We start from the raw sequence: 15,504 nt of genomic DNA, 5'->3' as shown, positions 1-15,504 counted from the left end.
AGATCGGTTGGGTCTGATGAGGGAGGAGCTGGTCAACATGACGTCTCCATTCCTCAGGGGGACCTACATCAACGCAGTAGACCAGGCCAGTCTGAACATTCAGAACCCCTAGTGTCCATCTCGTTCTTCACTTTTAATCACGAGCAAGCACTGCATGACCAACCACAATCTATCTGTGCTTGGATCAGGCAGCCTGTCTGGAGATTTGTGCATCCTTTAAGTTCTGCAGGCTGGACTTTAAAGCGCCTATTCAAACTCACAGCCCCTTGAATCCCACCTGCATCTGTCCAAAGGGGCTCATGGCACTAGACCTAAATGTCCAGGTGACATGCAACCATCAAGGACATTTTACAGACATTGTCACCAAGTGGCATGGATCACAGGATGCTTATATCTGGTCCGGCCTTGTAGTGAGTCGGCAAAGGATGGTGGGTTTGCTGGTGGCTGGTTCCTGGGAGACAGCAAGGAATCCTCTTAGCGAATAGCTGCTGATTCCAGTGTTGAATCCCTAAGCTGTGACTGAGGAGAGGTATCAGACTACACTGCACAGCAAAGACACACACTGCTGCAGAGACACACACTGCACAGCAGAGACACACACTGCACAGCAACGACACACACTGCTGCAGAGCGTGCTTTGGCCATGTGGATGATGAGAATGTGGATATAACCTCCTTTGACATTTGAAAGCTGTGACCTCATGTAATAAATACATCCGAATAAAATGTCACTCTCTGCAGTTTTTAATGCTTTATTCATAAGTATTACTGATGGTCAAATACGTCGATCTCCTCCTCCACTGCCGTGACATTTTCTCCATCTCCTATACTCTTGTCCACCTGTAAACTCCTCCAAACTGCCTTGAACCAGGTATCCATCTCTTTTATTGCCTTCTCTCTTTTATATCTCCTCCATCATCTAGATCTTAGCCTCCAGCACCAGCTTTCCTTTAACCTCATTCCTTTCCTCCTTTCTTCACTCGTCTCCTCTACCACTTTAATTTCTTCATCTTTCTCCACAGCATTGTTCTCATATTTCATTTCACTGTTTGCTATGTTACATTTTCCCCTTCTTTTGGTTTTAAAAAAGGTAAACCTCTTTGTCCAGAATTCCTTTTATTTTCTCCTCTGCTCTCCTGTTTCTCTCATGTTTCCCCGGATAGAAAATGCCGGCACAGGGGGCCTATTCTGGCTTAAGACGGCACACCTCATATTTAAATGCATCTCCTTTGAATGAAAAACTACTGTTAGGACAAAAATGATCAAACCATCTCCCTATAAAAATCTAAAAATATAAGAAAGTCAAATTAATGTTCTTCCACGTTTAATATAAGCTTTATAAATTGTACATATATCCAGTTTAAAACACTTGTAAGAATGTTTGAACAGATGTATTTCAACCATATGCTTTTATCCAATTTTTTATTCAACTGTGATAATATGTAGGGAAAAATCCCACCGCTGACCTGCAACTGGTATAAACTGTATGATGTATAGAAATCCAGTATCACTGACTCAGACTAACTGTGCTACTCAGCAAAGAGGGAGACAGGGACGTAGCTGGCCCACGTCACACTTCACGAAGGCACAAAACCATGTGCATCGACACACCACACGTGTCGCTAATGTAAAACAGTCATTTAAAAGATCACTACCAATCAGGGGCGTGTGTTTGCTACTCAGCTCCCCTCACAGTGCTGAACACATCCACTAAGTTTCTACCTCATAAATACCGTAAATATACAGTTTTTCCACCCCTTCTGAAAAAAAAAAAATGGCACCACATTCTCATGTCAAGGGTCACGGGAAAGTTCAGCTGCTGTTTGCCCACATCCATAGAAAAGGTCACGTGTTTTAGTCAGTCAGAATGGCACAGATTTTAGTTACGCTTTTCTTTCTTTTTTGTAAGAAGCGCATTGCTTCTTTTGGCTGATAACGTCTTCCAGATTGGTCCGTGAGGTCTTTAAGGACCTGCGAATTTACTCTGAGCTTCTTTTTTCATTTTTAAAAACCAGACAAGAAAAGCAACCTAGGGAACTAGAGTGAAGGCAGTAGAAGAGGATGAAGCTGGACGGAGAGGCTGCCTGTAGTGTTCTGCTCCAAGAGGCCTCCTCCGTCTCCAGCTCCCAGCCAGGGTTCAGGCAGCTGCCCCCCCTCAGTAGGTCTCGGAGTCGGAGTCGTTGAGTTCCTCGCCTGGCGCGTGGACACCGTCGTGCCGACTGATGCTGTTGAAGCCGCAGTAGGAGACGGAGCTGCCCCTGAAGGTCACTGCCTTGGAGGCACTAGGGTAATGGTTAAGGGCACTGAAGCAGAGGTTGGGGGTTGTTGGGCTGGGGGAGACGGGCATCATCGTCGCCAGGATGAGGGCGAGGCAGTCGGCCACGTCTCTGTTCGGAGTGCAGGCCAGGGCTGGTGTGTATCCTGGAGGGGAGCCGTATGTTAGAGATTCATCTTGGAGGTTATTGGACTGTGCTTCTTACTGTGGTTTCCGAGACCAGGAGCGTAGGCTCTGACGAAACATCGAGCATCGTATGGCACCCCGCGCAGAGGAACTCCGATACGGCTACCTGTCACGCTGGACAGGAACGGCTCCTTACCGTTTTCGTCGATGGCAAGAACGCTCGCACCCTTGCCAAGCAGCTCCTGTACCACCAAGGTTAATCCACTATGGGCTGCCACGTGCAGGGGTCTGGGAGAGAAAGGCGGCACACGGATAAACAGAGACAGCACACAGGGCACCGGAAGCACAACAGGAGCCGGAAATGCACGGGCATCACAACAGGAAAAACCATCACATTCAAGTGGAGGAAATTGAGAATTCAATCGCATAACAGTGCCACTAGAGGGCACCAGAAACCTCAGTCCACCTTTTCAGAATATGCATGCAGGATGATGGGTGAAGTCCAAATAGCAAAGAACTTGCGGGGTGGGTGACATTTGCCGTGGGAATACATACGTCTGCAAAGCAGCGTTCGTCAATATGATGAGGTTCCGGTCAGTTATCTTCTCAAGTATTAACAAGGCACTAGTTTCATGCCCCTTTGGAAAGCAAATGGAAAGAAATCATTTGCAAGGCGGCCTCCAGCAGGCAAATGTCAACATCTCTTGGTACTGAGAGGTCAGGAGGGAGACGTCATCGGGTAACGATACACCCCCCTGGTGGCAGTAGGCGGTAATGCCGGTCACCTTGCTGCAGGCGAGATGAAGGGCAGTGTTCTTGTTGGCATCCTGAAGTGCAAGATCCACGTTCGTGTTGTTCACCAGCACCTCTGTAAGCGGCAGGACATGACGCATCAGTAGTGACCAGTAGTGACAGCCCCAGACACGCAACCTGTATAAAACAGACACTGATCTCTGGATGCCCCCCCCCCCCCAGGGTTGCTTACCCACGGCGTTGGTCTGGCCGTTCTCAGCAGCCATCATGAGCGGCGTCTTCCCCGACGTGTCGGTGCTGTTCACCTGCGAGCTCTGGCCCAGCAGGAGCTGCAGGCACTGCACGTGGTCCGCGAAGGCAGCGGCGTGCAGCGGCGTCCTGCACCAGAGGGTGAGCACCGGCAATCACACCCACCGTCAGCCTCCCGGTCCACCCAGCCAATCCCTGAGCGCCCTCAGGTGGCAGGGTGGAGGTACCGCAAAATAAGGTGCTGGGTGATTTACACTAAGGTCAGCTGACCTGTTTTTTGAATCGGTGGCATTCACGATGGCGGGACCCAAGGCTTCGATTAGCATCTCAGCGGCGCTCTCGTTGTTATTTATCCTGAAATAGGGGGAGGGTGTGACCACCTGACCAATTCACACGGACAAAGGCGCCGGCCAGGGCGGGCTCCTTACGCAGCACAGTGCAGAGGACTGAAAGGGTTTCCATCTCCCTCATGAAACAGATTTTGCTCCAGCAGCAATTCGACACAGGGGTCATGACCTGGTAGAGAAAGGTACAGAAAAGTCAGATTTCAGTACAAGCCAGCAGCACATGCAGCTCTGAGGAACACCAAGTCACCGTTGTAGCAGGCCCAGTGCAAAGGGGTGTATCTCCGATTGTCGGTGATTGGGGGGGGGCTTTCCAATGACCGCGCAGCCTGCAGCAGCAGCCCCAGGATGCCGACGTGTCCCCCAGCGGCAGCCAGGTGCACAGGAGTGCGGCCCCTACTGTCCCGGGTCAAGATGTCTGCCCCGTTCTGCAACAGGAGGTCCACGCTGTCCTCACGGCCCATGGCCACCTGTGGTGGGAGAGCCACACTCAGGGCAGACGGCCGAGACATGCGGTCGAACCTCATAGGCTCACCGGTAACCAATCACGTAAATTTAATTTTATGAAGCTAATAACAGATTCACCAGCACGCAGTGTGAATCTAGTAGGCTCACATAATCGGCTAACAATGTGAAAACAGACTAAGTTAACTAAACAGCACATCTTATCAATGAACCAGGGTGCCGGTTTATACAGAAGACGGCAGGTGGGGGCAACGGAGAGCTGACGCGGATGGTGCAGGACCGGGGGGGGGCACTCACCGCGCGGTGCAAGCCAGTCCTACCCAACCTGTCCCTGATATTCACGTCGGCTCCCTTGTTGAGCAGAGAGCACACGCAGTCCGAGTTTCCATTCAGCACAGACAGCATCAGGGGGGTCCTGACAGGGGGCAATGGGGCAGCGTCAGAGGGGGTCACTAATCCCGGGACCCACAGCACCGCGCTCTGAACTTACTGGCCAGCGCCGTCCTGCACGTCCACGGCCGTCTGCGCGTCTGCATTCCCCACCAGCAGGCGCAGACACTCCGCGTGGCCGTTTGCAGCTGCAGAGAAACAGAGAAGCCACGTTGGCAAGAGCTGCGACAGCCGCTGACATCGGCACCAGCACAGTGGGTTCTCTTTTTTATTTTGCATTTTCTTGATGTGTTTTGTCCTTCAGGGCCACCATAATCAGGATCTGTGGGACCTCCGACTCTTTAACCTGCAGCGTGAATGGGAGTCCGCTTCAGGACATAGTCCTTGACCAAGATGGAGGCGCCCTGGTTGATCAGGATGTCCACGCACTCCACGTGCCCACGCAGGGCTGCCAGGTCCAGGGGTGTGCGGCCCTGTTTATTCCGGACGTCCAGGTCTAGCAGGGACTGCACAAGGACCTCCACTGCCTGGTGGTGGCCGTGATATGCCTGGAAAAGAAAAGTCTGGACTAATGAACCAGCACACAGATGAAGAGGAAGAATGTAGCCATTGCATAAGTAGGTAAATTTATGTAAGGGTCAATTCATGACAAGCATCAACATGTATTACACATTAATAAATGCAAATGTAAATATATATTCAGCCATTGTTTTATTAAGTTAGCTTTATGTAGCTCCTGGTATTCAGCTGCATTATGGGAAAACACAACTTATTTAGTGTTTACCAAATATCAATTATCAAAACTGGACTTGAGTTCCATCTGGTTTAGGCTTTAGTAAACTGGACTGTAAAGTATGACTGGACTACAACTGCATTATATCAGTAAATCATTTTGGAATTTAATCACTGACCACAGGTGCTGGTCCTCGGTCTGAATCACAGTCTGAATGAATGTAGTGATTTCCTTGTTTTTATAATCTCTGTTGATATACTACTGTGATTAGTCTGGCTGGCAGTACACAAATTAATCAACACCCTGCAGATTTGAGAGTGCCGTGGTGTAATTGGCATTAGTGAACAGTTATTTAACTTACGGCTAAGTGCAGTGGGCTGATGGGAACCAGCACATCAGCGTCGCACAGAAGATCTGCCCCAGACGTCTCCATCAGCTGCGGGAAGCCAGCAGTTTAAAGCTAACAATGCTAATATTAAAAAGCTATAACTGAAATTCATTCTAAACCAAAGGCAGCTTCTGAAGTCACTGCTGTTGGATGCGGTTTAAATAGTCGGGTTAATCCCACCAAAGTGGTACCTCAGCAGGATCAAAACGACAACTCAGGTGCCCCCAGAACATGCATGGTGGGGGCCACTTACCACATCTAGGGGTGTTTCACTTGCAATCTAAAAGAGAGGGAGAAACAGAGATGCAGGAAATGCAGGTGACCACAAACTTGCTGCGGAATTTTTCCCGCTGTGTCACCGGCACCCCCTGGTGGTGGCACAGTGCACGTGCGGCGCCGGGTCGCGACTCACCAGCTCCAGGCACAGGCGGTGGCCGCGCGCGGAGGCATAGTGCACGGCGTTGTAGCCCCGCTTGTCGCGGATCCCCGGATTGGCATCGTTCCTCAGCAAATATTCCAGGCACCTGGGGGATGGAATGTGGTGAGATTGTGGCAAGCAGACGGCTGGAGTTCGGCGGGGAGCGTGAGCCCGCAGCGGCGGGGGGGCCACTCACTTGGCGTGGCCGTCGGAGGCAGCGGCGTAATGCAGCGGGGTGCGGCCTTGCTCGTCGGCATCATTCACGCCGGCGCCGGAGCCCACCAGGGCGAACAGGCATTGGTAGTTGCAGTTGCCCGCAGCGTAATGTAGGGGGGTCCTGTTCGAGAGACGGAGGCAATGTTCAAACAGGCACCGCCCCCCCCCACAGCCTTCAGTTTTATCCACTGAACTGTCACCCCTAGACAAGAGTGATGCGAAGTCACCTTCCAGACACGTCCTTCCTGTTGAAATCTGCCCCTGTGTTAAGCAGCAAATTCAGGCACTCCAGGTTCCTGAGATGCAGAAATACGTCTCTGTTAACACTCCAGACCAGGACAAACGGTGTGGCAAGGCGGACGTGCCCCTCCGGCCCACCCCCCGCTTACCCTCCGGCCGCTGCCGCATGCAGGCAGGCCCTTCCCAGGTCGTCGGGGCTGTCAACGCTGAAGTCTGAGGAGATCGGACATTTAAGCGAGTATGAGGCACCAGCAGAGGGCAGCAGAGAGAGAATGAAGAGAAAGAGGCAGAGAGCCAGAGGGAGAGAGGGCATGGCGTGCTCACCGGGAGAGAGGAGCTTACGGCAGCAGTCGGAGAAGCCGCTGAGGGCGGCCAGGTGCAGGGGGAACATGCCGTGGATGCCACGCCTGCGGGGATTCAGGGAGGGGGGGTCAGGGGGGTGGGCAGTTGGCCCACTGTGGGGGGGGGAGGGGTGGGGGAGTACTCACTTGGCAGTGTCAGCCCCGCTGGCAATGAGCGTGTTAATGAGCAGTTCATGTCCGTACCGAGCCGCTATGTGCAGGGGGGTGTTGCCGTTCACGTCTTCACAGTCTATCTCGGCGCCTGGGGATGCAAGGGACTGCTCTTCCAGAATATTCTTCCCTCGGGTAATTACATGCTACTTTATGCTGGTGTGTCAAATACAGCACAACCATAGGGAAACATACTGAGCTTTACAACAGACAAAGTGGACGAGTCTTCCCTGTGGTGTGTGAGGTTTGTCAGGCCAAAGGATATCAAACTGCCCGTGTCCCTGACCTGGGTGGTTCTTCACAGAGCACTCACACAGCGCACTCACACAGCGCACTCACACAGCGCACTCACACAGCGCACTCACACAGCGCACTCACACAGCGCACTCACACAGCGCACTCACACAGCGCACTCACACAGCGCACTCACACAGCGCACTCACACAGCGCACTCACACAGCGCACTCACCACTCTGGATGATAGCCTGGGAACGGGAAAACCTTCCATGAATGGCTGTCATGTGCAGGGGGGTCTTCCCATCTTTGCTCTGTGGGGGAAGAAAGGGCCTGATTTGTCAACACAAAGAGGGCACCATTCCAATACCCACTATCAGTATAGTACCGATATTGGACAAAGATTCTGGACAGTTATAAGGGGGGCGGGGGAGTTAGAAACTGATCCAATTTTCCATCAGATAACAGTAGTGAAAATTCTTGTTGCCTTAGTGCAACATACCGTAACATAACTGAGGGTCACGTCATGGCTAGTTGTTCAGCAGTGCATAGATGGCAGAGTTATTATGTGGGCTGTGTGGAAATAAGGTCACCCATTCACATAGGGTTTAGAACATAAGAAATTTACAAACGAGAGGAGGCCATTCGGCCCATCAAGCTCGTTTGGGGAGAACTTAACTAATAGCTCAGAGTTGTTAAAATCTTATCTAGCTCTGATTTAAAGGAACCCAGGGTATTAGCTTGCACTACACTAGCAGGAAGATCCCCATGGAAGCTAGAATTTGGTGAGTAACAGGCACCTCTAACCTCAACCTTACACAGTGGTGCCTGCGGTCTATGAACAATTTGGTTCACAACCAAAAATTTCGTGAAAAAAAAAATAAAAATCATTGGTTCGTGTACAAAATTTGGTTGGCAAACAGATTCCTCGACCAAATTCCTTTTTTTTTATACTAGTGCAGCACCGGCGGGGCTCATGTCCCAGCATGCCCTGCGTGCGATTGTAAGTAGAAGGACCACAACAGGCAGCCAATGAGCAATTACTACTATAAGCACTGGCAGCACTACGGTTTTTACTCTTTACTAAAAATGCTAAATTAACAGCAGTGAAATGCCACAGTCACAATGATGGGTAAGACGTTAGCCAGGCGGGTCGCTGAGTGTGGTGAACCCAAGCCAAGACATTTCATATTGAAACTGAAGGTAGGATTCAGTCGAGGCTGCGGGAGGTAAACAGTGTTACAGCTGCAGTTTGGTGAAAGAACCAGCAGGGGGCACTGTCCCCACCTTGATGTTGACGTCAGCCCCGCTGGCGACCAGCAGCTCCAGGCAGAGCGCCCCGTGGCGCGACGCGGCCGTGAAGTGAAGAGGCCCCAAGCCCTCGCCGTTGGTGCAGTTGACGTTGGCGCCGCACTCGATCAGCTCGTTCACCACCACGTCCTGCCCGTTGTAGCAGCCCACATGGAGCGCCGTGTTGCCGAAGGCATTGGGCTCGTTAATCTGGGGGGGGGGGGATTTATTGCGCACTAATCAATTGGTGACATGGAACGGCGCATGTAAACCCCACCCATGGCTCTCCCGTCAGCGGTGAACGGGAGACCCGGACTCACGTCGACTCCCAGACCCAGCAGGTACTTCACCACGCTGATCATGCCGCTGGAGGCCGCCGCGTGCAGGGGGGTGTAGGACATCTTGTCTTTGCAGGTCACCTCTGCGCCGTGGGAAACCAAAAGCTTCACCACCTCCACATGCCCTGAAAGGCATCCAGCACCCATCAGCAGATACCTCATAGTAACTGAGGGGGGTTTGAAGACACGGCTCTCTCAGGATGGAGATGTCATCTAAGTGGCCCCTTTTGCGCCCTCTGGTGGTGATGAGGCACCTCCCCCCCCCCCACACACACCCATATATGCTGCCCAGTGGATCGCTCTCCGGTCCTTCTTATCAAAGGCGTTGATATTGGCACCCCTGGACAGCAGCAGCTTCACCATCTAGGGGAGGAGACCAGCTGGTCACATGACACCAGCCTTTACCACGTGTTAAATCCAAACCCTTATCTGCAGACTCATCATTCTTAATTTAAAAAGTGACAGCTAGCCTGAATACTGAAGAGGCAGTGCTCAGACAGGTAACGTACACTGCATCGCCGAACGCCATCAAAAGATAAACGCGTCTAACGCCATGCGATATTGTATGAAGCTACTCTCCCCTGCAAAATGAACGGACAGCTTGCATTCATAAATAGGGTACATTTTTGAGTTCTAGCTCATCAAACAAATGATAATAAATTGAATTACAGCTGTCCGGTTTCCTTGGGGATAAACACAAGCCTGCTGACAATATGCAACAGCATCACGCAAAAACAACATGCCAATTTAAACGGGCCCAGCTGGGTGGGCCGGGCACCGACCTCCTGGTGCCCGCTGACGGCAGCGTGGTGCAGGGGCGTGCGGCCGGCTCGGTCCGACACGTTGGCATTGCCCAGCAGCGGCACCAGAGACTCGGTGCAGCGCATGGCCTTGTTGGCGGCTGCCACGTGCAGTGGCGTCTGCCAGTTCTTGTCGCGCGCGTTGACGTCGGCCGAGTGCTTCAGCAGGACCTGGACGGCCTCCTGTGCAGGACGGGGAGGGGTGGAGCTCATCACGAGGGACTGTGCGCGTGTGGCTGTAAGCGTGCATAGCAAGACTGTACCCACATACCTCGCTGCAGGATGCCACAGCTCGGTGCAGAGGGGTCAGCCATCTGTTATCCTTGGCGTTCACTCTTGCTCCTAAATTTGGACAATTCAACTTTTTAAGCAATATTTCTGGGGACAAATCCATACAAGATAAACATTCATTTGCCATTTGCACAAGTACAGGTACAGAGGAATGCTTCTCTTCACATATCCCATCATGCTCTCCTTCGAGACAAATATACACACACAGGGTCTGACATTTATTTGCCCCCCCCCCGGAGCATGCTGAGGAGATAAGGGCCTCGGTCAAGGGCCCAAAGGAGATTTGACTATTCTCTTTGTATTTTCGGCAAACATCAAAGGTTGCATATTAATCTTTACGTTCACTCCAGCAATGCCACAATGGCCCCACTAAACACCCAGATGGTGTCGGAGAGCCGGGAGATGCAGACGATCACCTGATAGAATGAGCAGCTCCACGATCTCGGCGTCGCCCAGGTAGGCGGCGGCGTGTAGGGGGGTCCGCTTTTCGCTGTCCTGCGTCGAGCATTAAGGCAGAGTCAGGATTGGGATTTAAGCAGATGGAACGTCTTGCTCCAGCACATGCTGAGCGGACACCGCTGAGGTCACCGGGATGACACACCTGCACATTGATGTCTTCCTTCTTGTATACGAGGGCGCGGACTTCGTCCGGGTCCACATTAAATATGGCCTTAAGCAGGGCAGGCTGGAGGAGGGATGGGAACAGGCCGTATGGTTACCGAAGAGCGGGACTGCGAGGTTAGTTAGCAGTACAGCGAGTACAGCGAGTACAGCGAGTACAGCGAGTACAGCGAGTACAGCGAGTACAGTGGCTAGGCTCTGCCAGTAGGCCGGGCAGAGGTGTTTACAAACCCCACCCGCTAGGTGGAGGAGCTGCTGAAGGGGGAACGCCAAGAGTCTGAGGATTCGCCCTCCTGGCGTGGGCCGTGTGTTTTCGCAGGCAGGGACTTACAATGGAAAGTTCCAGAAAGGCAGGCGAAACTAAGACATTTATCACCAACTGAAACCAAACAAACAAAAGCAGAAAACACCAAATACACAATTCAATCCCAGTCACTACAGCGCAAGGGTAACGGTCATAACGTTAACGCGCATTACTATACATTTATCTCATACTTTTACAAATAAAAAGTGGTTGGATAATTACTGCAGCGTGTGGCTAGGATGGTACTTTATAACTATTTACTCACAGAAATAAAACAAACACTAAGCGAAACAAAGCACCTGCCGCGGAAGGGCAGGCAAACAGACAAAAGTGAAAACAAAACAAACAGGCCAGAGGACGCATCTCAACCCCCATCTCTGCTCACCTGACAAGCCGGCTCATTGGCTGGTTCACGCCAGCGGCTTTACTGGAAACAAAGCAGGACGGCTTCCTTTATTTACATCACCACCCTGGCCCTGATCAGTAAAGCCCGATTTTCCCAACTTCCTAGCTGGACTGTTGAAATTCCCAGTAGCCTGTGGCATGAACTGTACACGACAGAGAAGCCCCTGCTTCACTAGAGATTAACACGTGTCAGTTTAATAATGACGAGCGACACAGAGCGACACGAGTGGTGGAATAACCCTCAACACACACCTCTGGCATCAGTTCATTCGATTTTACAGAACAAAACGAGCACAAGCCACACATCAGAAGGTGAGCAGTGGCTTCACGCCGACAGGTAAAGACTCCTGAAGGTTCACGGGACAGACGCTTTGAGGTCGTAACTAATGCTGAAAAGAAAGCAAGAGCAGCTGATCCATCTTACCCTCGATTTCAATGAGTCACGGTCAGCCGCACCCCTGGAGAAATGGTCCCGAGGAGGACGGGAACGCCTCACGGGCTGGTCCACCGCCTCCTCCAGGACGACCACGCACACGCGGCTCATGCGCTCCACTAAACCGCCACCGAGCCCTTCGCTACTCGGTACGAAAAAATCCTTCTCTATTGGAGTACAGCGGCAGCATTCCAAGCCGAACAGCAAGCTTGTTCGAGTGTCGGCGTCATACTCCGACCCGTATTCCGTAAAGCGGACAGAATGCGAAGCCTAGGAGACCCCGAGCGGACATTAGACTGACAAAAGCAACCCGTGCTGCATCCATGAAACTCGTATCAGCACGCCAGAGGAATCATCTGCATCCAGTCTCTCCGTGGCCAACAAGCGTCCCTTTGTGTAGGTCTGTTTGCAAATGAGCACGGGGCCGGGGGGGGGGGGGGGGGGGAACGCAGGGCTCATCCAACTACCCTGCGGTCGGAGGGCAGCAAGAACAGACGAAGGCCGTGAGTAACCCCTGCCTGGAAGCGAGAAGCCGATAAACACGGAGACCCCGTTCTCTATGAGAATAGACAAAAAGCAAGGCATGCTGTCAAACACACTCACGAGGAAATCTCACACACACAAGCCCGTCATCTTCCATAACCCAAAGCCAATGAACGGTCACAGCTGGCGAGATGCCTGTCCAAAGGACGAGATTATATAACAGGACATCGGGCTCAGGGCAGAACTGCGCTGAAAAACTCCGCTAAGCCCAGAGGATCGGGATAAAAGGGGACTGCCGAAGGGGGACTGCTGAGGGGGGACTGCTGAGGGGGGACTGCTGAGGGGGGACTGCTGAGGGGGGAGCCCCGATCCTGCACCGGGACGCAGAAGCTGTGACGGGGACTAATCACCATTATCAGATTCTGTTCATCTACTGAAAGAGACACTATGTGAAGAAGCAACCAGTGAGTTTTTAAAATAGCTATTTAATAACTAATAGCCACACTGGGGTTCAGGCAGTAATAGCCACACTGGGGTTCAGGCAGTAATAGCCACACTGGGGTTCAGGCAGTAATAGCCACACTGGGGTTCAGGCAGTAATAGCCACACTGGGGTTCAGGCAGTAATAGCCACACTGGGGTTCAGGCAGTAATAGCCACACTGGGGTTCAGGCAGTAATAGCCACACTGGGGTTCAGGCAGTAATAGCCACACTGGAATATTTGTGCATTAATAAGGCATTAGAAAACCAATTCATGATTTGTACCATAAGTAGTATCCACTATCAGTGGTCGCACACAGAAAACCCCAGAAAGCGAGACAATGAAGTTTTTACTCTCGGCCTCACAAACTGGCGATGGCACCTACGCGTCCAGCCCAGGAGAAGATCAGCAGCCTCGGGGCAGGGGGACAAGTCATCCAGTCATCTACAACAAACTCCCAGTGAGACAGCGTGCCACCGGGAATGGCATCAGCTGATCGCGAAAGCCTCAGACAGTCAGCCGTGGAACAAAGACGCCCATTTGTTGCCCGGGGAAGAGACTCGTCTGTAATTTGTGCATTTATCGCTGCCCTGAGGAATTACATCCAATCAGATTCCTGGACGGGGGTCATGGAATAGTCGGTTCCGGATTTCCACAAATATAAAGCACTTTAGGCCGAGATACTGAAAAAGCACCGGATTTTGATGGACTAAGAGTAAAGAGGAGAAACTGTGTCAGAGGAGCGGTAATTCTAATTACGGACACAGAGCTCTTTCCTACAATTGTCACGTTGCTACAATGAGTCACCTTCCGGCCACGCTGAGCCTAGCAGTTCGCTGGCTGGTTTTATTTATTTATTTAAATTCTACTACAGCTTTAACAAGAAATGCTTCAACAGAGGATGCCTTTCTCTATTTGGTGGTCTTTTGTTTCTTATTATTTGCTATTTAAAAGTAATTGGTGTGAAACTCATTGAGGACATTCTAAATTCCTAAAGGAAGCCTTTTGTAAAGCCTGCAAAGGCGTCTGACAGGTTTCCTGTGTCCTTGTGTGGATGTTTAAGCTCTGCGATGCCCAGAAAGCCTGCTTTTAGGGGAAATGTTACTTAATATTTCATTTTACAACATGCAGCACTTCTGGCACAGCACAGCACCACAGACACACATCTCACTAGAGAAAATATTTTACCTTTTCCCCCTGGCCATACAGATTGTTGCAATTACCGATACATCCATTTTTAGAACTATCCAGTTGACATCCTAATATTTTTATGTTTGCTTTTTTTGGTAAAACTTGGAATAAACCTCATCGTCAACTCCCAAAACACTTTTGAAAGTATACTTACGTCCCAAAACTTGCACGTGAAAAACCACTAAAGAAAATTCCTTTGTATGTTTAGTATGTACTTTGGAATTATGGTATATTATGGTATTATGTCAGTCACCTCGGGGTACATGTTGCTGCACACGCCTATATGACTGTAGCACGCTTGAATAAAACCGAGCTCTATATTTTCTTCCTTTTTTAAGCTGGTAATGGGGATGGGGGGGTATTCTCCCCCAGGCACTGTGATTAATTCGGCGTTTCATCAGGTAACCCGTTATGACTTATGGCTGCAGCGCAGGTACCGCTCACCCTGTGCATGGCATCGCTCGCTTCACAGGCTTTAATGTAGGCTATAAGCGTCGGTAAGATATTGTGCTCCGCAAAACACTTACATGCAAACCAAATATACCTTACCATTATTACTACTAGCACCTCACACGCTTTACTTGAGTAGGCGACTGACACAGTCCTACCCGCCTAAGTTCCGCACACGGCCATCGGCCCGGAGACAGTCGGCAGGCCCGAGGTGACAGCTGCCGACCGCCCGGTTCGCTTCGCTTCGCTTCGGTTCGGCTCGGACGCACGTGCGCCGCCGGCTCCCCGCGTGGCGCGCCGCGCCGCGTACCTGCTCGCGGATCCTGAGGATCGCCATATCTGCACAGCGTCGTCGGGGATCCCGTATAGCATGAAAACTCATTGAAATCCAAGCTGCTTGTGGAGGAGCTCAGAGGCACAGGCGTGCTTCAGATCGCTATTCGTTTCCCTCCGTACTCTGCATTGGGCCCAGTCCCTGTGCTTTCCTTATTCTGTGTACCACGGCTGGGTATACACAAGAGCGCATACACACGTACAAAAAAGCTCCATAACATTACCGCCACCGTCATCGAGCTAAAGTTGCACTGATTGGCTGCAAAAGGGGGCCGGACCAGCAGCAAGAAGGGCTACGGTAGGCCCGCTATTGCTGAGACTGAGAGAAAGCTTTAACCCCTGTTGTGATGGCCACAGCCTTACTTAAAGGAACGCTGGTGATTGGGTTTTTAAAAGGACCAAACATTTGTACGCGTTATTTCAGTTACACCTTATAGCTGTGCAGACCACCCCCCCACACACACACACACACACATTAATATAAGCACGAGACAACAGTTAATTACATTCTTTGAGTAATATGGTAGTGTTTTTATTTTGAACTGTTTGCAGACCACGAGCATTTTTGGGGAATTGCTATAGAAACATGGTGAAGATTAATTACCCATTGACACCTTTTTAGTTTTTCATTTTCAAGTATTTATATAAAAATATATGACATAAAATATGACAAAACCTGGTTTCCAGCAAGCTTATTCAAAGTTTTGGCTGGATCTGTATTTTTCAGAAGAGTTTTGAGGCA

At 51.0% G+C, this 15,504-nt stretch overlaps 1 protein-coding gene across 4 annotated transcripts; it reads right to left on the bottom strand.

Moving 5' to 3' along the window:
• Window positions 1-1,306: 1,306 nt before the first annotated feature.
• On the bottom strand, window positions 1,307-15,015 carry ankrd28b (ankyrin repeat domain 28b). Of its 4 annotated transcripts, none has more exons than XM_023802589.2 (28): window positions 14,740-15,014; window positions 10,663-10,746; window positions 10,478-10,556; window positions 10,042-10,112; window positions 9,753-9,953; window positions 9,246-9,333; window positions 8,953-9,095; window positions 8,630-8,842; window positions 7,578-7,656; window positions 7,085-7,199; window positions 6,921-7,003; window positions 6,746-6,809; window positions 6,584-6,652; window positions 6,337-6,477; window positions 6,135-6,246; window positions 5,976-6,002; window positions 5,696-5,770; window positions 4,948-5,149; window positions 4,702-4,789; window positions 4,509-4,626; window positions 3,997-4,216; window positions 3,831-3,918; window positions 3,673-3,756; window positions 3,386-3,531; window positions 3,186-3,268; window positions 2,956-3,038; window positions 2,597-2,688; window positions 1,307-2,420 (listed from the first exon to the last, which is right to left on the bottom strand). In XM_023802589.2, exons 1-28 carry the CDS (start codon window positions 14,809-14,811, stop codon window positions 2,155-2,157), a joined length of 3,186 nt encoding a protein of 1,061 aa, XP_023658357.2. In that variant the 5' UTR covers window positions 14,812-15,014; the 3' UTR covers window positions 1,307-2,154. The 4 variants fall into 4 exon arrangements, with proteins under 4 accessions (XP_023658357.2, XP_023658356.2, XP_023658354.2 ...); XM_023802588.2 differs by lacking the exon at window positions 14,740-15,014 and adding an exon at window positions 11,816-12,235; XM_023802586.2 differs by having other exon boundaries at window positions 6,746-7,003; window positions 14,740-15,015.
• Window positions 15,016-15,504: the final 489 nt, after the last annotated feature.

The sequence above is a fragment of the Paramormyrops kingsleyae genome, chromosome 9 (genome assembly GCF_048594095.1).
Source record: "Paramormyrops kingsleyae isolate MSU_618 chromosome 9, PKINGS_0.4, whole genome shotgun sequence".
NCBI classification, from domain to species: Eukaryota; Metazoa; Chordata; class Actinopteri; order Osteoglossiformes; family Mormyridae; genus Paramormyrops; species Paramormyrops kingsleyae.
This window is presented reverse-complemented; position numbering and strand designations above follow the sequence as displayed.